The 6,115-nt window shown below is 36.7% G+C and overlaps 1 protein-coding gene across 1 annotated transcript; it reads left to right on the top strand.

The window, feature by feature from the left end:
• Positions 1-3,324: 3,324 nt before the first annotated feature.
• On the top strand, positions 3,325-5,174 carry LOC120085119 (ARM repeat superfamily protein). Its single transcript, XM_039040984.2, has 5 exons — positions 3,325-3,816; positions 3,905-4,011; positions 4,083-4,230; positions 4,369-4,563; positions 4,679-5,174. Exons 1-5 carry the CDS (start codon positions 3,622-3,624, stop codon positions 4,913-4,915), a joined length of 882 nt encoding a protein of 293 aa, XP_038896912.1. The 5' UTR covers positions 3,325-3,621; the 3' UTR covers positions 4,916-5,174.
• Positions 5,175-6,115: the final 941 nt, after the last annotated feature.

Raw genomic sequence — 6,115 nt, 5'->3', positions numbered from 1 at the left:
GTGGAGTATTCCTAATAGTGTGATGGTGACAATCCCCTCAGCTTTATAGAACTCATTAAATTCAGATCCACAGAATTCCAGATCATTATCAGTTCGCAACCTTTTGATCTTCTTCCCAGTTTGATTTTCAATCAATATCTTCCACTGCTTGAAATTCTTGAAGGCTTCACTTTTATGTTTCATCATAAAAACCCTTCTTGACTAATCATCAATTATAGACAAGAAATACCTACTGCCTCCAATAGACTAAAGGATATCAAACTCTTCTTTATTAGTGGAACATGCATAACCTCTTTTAAAGTGTAGAAGGCACCATTATGTGTTCGTATCTTGACTGGGCCGATTTATTTATTGATAGGTTGAGAACCACTCTCTATTTGGGCACATATGATCAAATGCCCCAGAATCAAGAACCCACACATCATCAGAATGTGATTGTTCATTCACAACTAAAGCTAGATCTCCTTTAGAATCGATCTCGACTTCTTCAGAATCAATCTCAACTTGTGCAACAGAGGCAGATGCTTCCCTTTTGTCACTTTTTTTCCTTTTTTTCCTGATTCTTTTTTATCTTAGAACATTCGGTTTTCCAATGCCCCTTTTCTTTACAGTAATTACAAATATCATCTGATTTAAAACCCTTTGACTTCGAAGACCTTTTATTCTGGTTCGACTTCTGCTTACCAGAATTCCTATGTCCCTTGCTCCCTGTAGTAGCTAACCCAGATGTCTAACTTTCTGTAACTAAACTTTCTGCATTCTGATGGTCCTCTCTCATAAGGAACGTAGACTTTGTATCTTCTAAGGTCAGAGTTTCTTTCCCTCTAATATACGAGTCAACGAAAGTCTCATAAGACGGCGGCAAAGATGTCAACAGAATTAGGGCAGCAACCTCGTCATCAACCTTAACCTCTACATTACGTAGATCTAATAAAATTTTATTTAATTGATCAAGATGGTCTTCTAGAGACGTACCTTCCTGCATACGTAGATGATACAAACGTTTCTTCATAAACAACTTCATGGTTAAAGATTTCGTCATATAAAAACTTTCCAACTTCAACCAAAGACTAGCGAAAATTTCTTCATCTGCGTCCTCGATGATGATGTCATCAGCCAAACATAGCATGATCGTCGAATGAGCCTTCTCCTCAAGTCTGCCACTCTTCGTCATCCACGGCAGCCTTCTTTGACTTACCCGTCAGTGGCGCCCACAGCCCCTGCTGCTTTAGTAGGGATCGCATCTTGATCTGCCATAAACCAAAATTGTTCCTTCCGGTAAATTTTTCGATCTTTACGTTCACGCCAGACATCTTCAATTGTCGAACAAATACGGAATTTCGAAAAAAACCTTAACAAGGCTCTGATACCAGTTTGTTGTGAAATCGACAATTAAAGAACACAAAAAAGGAACGTAGAGATAGGGAAGATCGACACACAGATATACATGGTTCACTAACAGTGTGTTAGCTACGTCCACGGGCAGCGAGACCCCCATACTTAGTTGTTTGAAGTGCCAGCAAACAGATTCAAGGCATTTCAACACTCTCGTTCTCTCTCATCCCCCTCCATCTCTCTTCCCTTGTCTGCTTCTCTCTAAAATGGATTTTACTCTCCATTATAAGGAGAAAGGATGATACCTCATGATAATTATAGATTGTATCAACAAAATTACCAATAAACATTACACAAGCGCCCATTTGAAAATGCTAACAATTCATCCTTTACTTCATCAGATTTTTTTGTTACGAAATTTCAAAACTTGAAAATGCTAACAATGTCAATTTTTTGGTGCACAGTTGTGAGCATCCCAATGGCCCATTAGCCCTCACCATTGAGGAAGCCACCTGGGGCCTTTCTCGCTATGCTGCACTCTTGCAAGTCTCAACAAATCAAACCCCTTAAAAGGGAAACCCCATTTAAACTAAAGTCTCTTGATTTTGATTTTGGATTGGGATTTTGCAATTTGCAGGCCAATGGAATTATGGCAAGTCATTAAAATAGAGATTAAAGATCTTTTACAAAAAAGAAACTTTTGGGGGTTGATTACCTTCCTTGATGATCTGAATCTGGTTTTTTTCTCTTTTCTTTGGTGGTCGAACAGTTTTTATCAGATAGGCAACCTAATGTAAAGGCTACATTGAACTTGAATAGTTTTGTTTATTTTGCCCTTGTTTTATTTGACTTACATCTTCTTCGCCAGAACTAGAGAGAAGAGAAGAGATTGAGGGGATGAAAGAGAACGAAAGGAGAGAGATGGAGTAATGAGGAGAGGAAGAAGAGAGAGATGACAAATATTAAAATAATATATATTTTTTAGAGTCATCGGTCAAATCATCTATTTATTCAATTTTATGTTTATTTTTAATTAATTTATTATGTTAGGGATCTTTTTAAATATATTCTTAAAAATTCAAGAATTAAAATGACTAATTTGAAATATTAGAGACCAAACACACTTATTCTTAAAAGTTCATGGATCAAAATGGTATTTTTTTCCATTAAATAATTATGCAAACTACTAGATTAGAAAAATGAATAGGGGCACTTAATGCATGCCAAACCCATTTGGGCTCAAGGAAGAGAAAAGTTTAGGTCAATAAACCAAATCGACCTGCTCTCCATCGACGAAGTCGAGATTGAGCCTTCCTGTTTGATGAATGAGACATGTTAAATACATGTTTTGGCCCATTCAACTTGAAAATTAGCCTAACATGACTTCCAACCCTGATCTGGATGTCTTTTGTCAAACTATTCCTATAAAATATATGATGACGACAAAAAACACATATTCTCATCCATTAAATTCTTGTTGGAGCAGGAAAAAAAAAAAACTCTTCTTGACTTAGGAAAGTACTAAATTGATGCCCAAATTATTTCTCTCTTTTGCAAATCACGCACTTCTTGAATTATAAGTTTACGGTTGTTGTCATTCAAATGCATATTTTCTAATTCAAGTTTTGACATCAACACAATTTTTTTCATTGAAAAATGATTCATGTAGGTTTTTTTTGTTGGAATGTGTTTATTTGAGTTGTGTTTTGGGAGTTACTTAGGTAGGTTTGGTTGTTATCATTGTCTTGTTTTTAACTATTATGACTTACCTCAATCTGTAAAGTCTCATTCTCTTGATTGCCATCCAAAAATATAAGTTCTAGTGTCATTTTGTTCTAGTTGCATAGTAAGTTCAACCACTCTGTTAAAGATTCGAATCTCCATCTGTACACCTCAAGAGTATAATTATTATACCCATTTATTTTTTTGTTCTCACTTTTTTATTTTGTTATTTGTCTTTCATTTTTCCTCAAATGCTGCGGTGTCAAGTGCTGCAGCTAAAACGACATCGTAGGCAATGCGCTGGTTTCTTAACGGCCAATTACTCAAGTTCAACGAACGAGCCGTTATAGAAAGAACATCCTATAATCCAACGTCTCTTTCAGCGGCGACATTCAAATTTCAAATTTCTAAAACCTAAAAAAAAGGCAACAAATCAAGAGCGTCTCAAATTTCCACTTTCTTTAATCCTTTAAAGATCCTTACCCTCTCCCCTTTAATTTCAATCCCACCTTTTTTCATTTCTTCATTTCCCCTCTCTGCAAATTTCTTCTTCTCACTTCCGCCATGGCTATGGCTCTCAGACCCATCGACAATGCTCTCCCGGTTACCCCAGAAAGACCGAAGAAACAAGCCAAAGTAGCGGTTCCAATCCAGAAGCGAAACGATGAGAATCAGGCTCCGCTTCCTCTTTCTGCAGACGCCACCATCGATTATGTTTCTTCTGAGAATCTTAAGCCCTTGACGGACCCTGATTCTAATGTACTCGTCATTTTCCATTTCTTTCTGTGTTTCTTTCTTGCAGATCTGATCTTCGTTATTTCTTTTTTGTTTCTTATTGTTGTGTTAGAATTTCATTGAAGGGTTAGATTCGAAGGATTGGGTGAAGGTCTGTGAGTCGCTCAATAATGCCAGGCGTCTCGCGATTTTTCATTCAGACCTTTTGCTCCCCTCATTGTAAGTAGAATATTCTCTGTTTTAGGGTTTGTGAAATTCTGGCGGTTCATTTTCTTCTGATTTCATTACAGAGAGAAAGTTATGGTGGTGCTGATGAAGTCAATGAAAAACCCTAGAAGTGCCCTAATCAAAACCTCAATCATGGCTTCGGCTGACATTTTTAACGCGTTTGGTGATCGATTACTCGACACATCCACTAGCAATGCATTTGATCAATTGGTGAGAGCTTGCAATTGAATTTCCTCAATCTTTTTGTTTCCTGATCATTATTCTGAATAAAGAGTTCGGTATTATCTGTCCTAAACAAGGGAAATGTTAGTTGAGGAACTAATTTTGTGATTCTGGTTGGTTCTTCAGCTGCTCCAATTACTACTCAAAGCTTCTCAAGACAAGAAGTTTGTATGTGAAGAAGCAGATAAGGCACTCAAAGCTCTAGTGCAATCCATGACTCCTCTGCCTCTGCTTCAGAAACTTCGTCCATATGTTTCCCATTCCAACCTTAGAGTCAGAGCCAAAGCCGCCATTCCAATCTCTAATTGTGTCTCTAAAATGGTAAAAGTTGATGACAAATCATCTCTTTTCTATCTCTGATCCTTGTCAATTTTGTTTATAAACTGCACTGGATGCTGGATTCTAACATGGGTTGCTGCTAATTTTTCTTCTTCAGGGTCTGGATGAAATGAACCAATATGGGATTGTTCCATTGCTTCAAATGGCTTCAGATTTGTTAAACGATAGGCTACCTGAGGCAAGGGAAGCTGCTAGGAATATTGTGATGGGAATGTTCAAAGCACTCACAGAGAACGAGGAAGATAAACAGGAGGCATGGCAAAGCTTTTGCCAAACTAATCTGTCACCAGTTCATGCTCAATCCCTCCTCAAAGTTGTTACCTCCTTTCAATAGCAGTGATGAGGTTGGATATTAATGTGTAGAGGTAGGGGGTAGGAGGTAGAGCTAATAGGATTTTAAGGTCTTTTAAGTTTTGGAAATTTGTGTGTGTTCTGTGAAAGCTTCTACTGTTTTATATGTTGAGTTACGACTACTATTGCTACTGCTTCCATAGAAATTAGTTCTGTAGACAGCTTTTCTTGTTCTCTTCTTTCCGTTCACCTTTGTTGGTGTGGAAGAGAGATCGATGACAATAAAACAAGTTGTTGTTGCACATTTACCTGAGTAGAAAATGAGATGTCTTAGAGGTTTATTGTTTACTATGATAATGGTGCACATATTTATGTGATAAGACCAAAATTCACCATATGGTTGAAATTCGGTTTTTGATGATGTAGTCGTAGAACTCTTGTTGTGTGGGCCTCTTGTTAACTTTGTTAAACTCACTTCTATAATCGCCATCATCTAGTTATAACCTTGGAGGGTAAGATTCATTGTGACAACTAAGAATAGAATATATACTTGGGACAACATCGCCAACAAGAAGCAGCTGGTAGTCATCTCCAAACTCACATCTTAAATGGTTCTAATGATGCTAGCATTTCCTCATCATTTGACTGACTGACCTAAACTTTTGAGCCCAAGACCAGTAGTTATGAAATAAAAAATAAGATAAGTGAGAAAGTGTAAGTAATAAAGACTAGCACAAAGATTTATATGGTTTACTAATAATGTATTAGTTACATCCATGGGTAGAGGAAGAACAATTTTATTAAATGAGAGAAATACCAAATAATATGTATTGTAGATGAGCTATTAGTAGGTTTATATATCCTTCTAAACCATAGGGTATACAATTTAGTGAGATCCCGCACTTGGTTATTTAGAACATAGATAATAGATTCAAGGCATTCCTAATACAAATTTTTCTAAATGGATCTCTAGTTTCCACTCCACTTTACCTTTCATCTTGCTCTTACTTTGCTTTTACTTTCTCCTCCCTACTCTCTCTCGTGCAAAACTCGAAGTGCCTAGAAAGTTAAGTTAAACTTGTAACATTTATTCCCTTTTATGCATCATTTTAAACAAATTATAACACAATATCTGCTAACTAAGATTGTAAAACAAGCAGCAAAATTGACAAAATCTGAAATTAGAACTTAGATAACAAAAGGAGAAGGAAAAAGGAATTCAAAACAAAGAGAGAAAAGAGGT

Source organism: Benincasa hispida, chromosome 1 (assembly GCF_027475165.1).
Source record: "Benincasa hispida cultivar pf3 chromosome 1, pf3_genome.v1.1, whole genome shotgun sequence".
NCBI classification, from domain to species: Eukaryota; Viridiplantae; Streptophyta; class Magnoliopsida; order Cucurbitales; family Cucurbitaceae; genus Benincasa; species Benincasa hispida.
The sequence above is the reverse complement of the archived record's forward strand: the minus strand, read 5'-3'. Positions and strand labels throughout refer to the sequence as shown.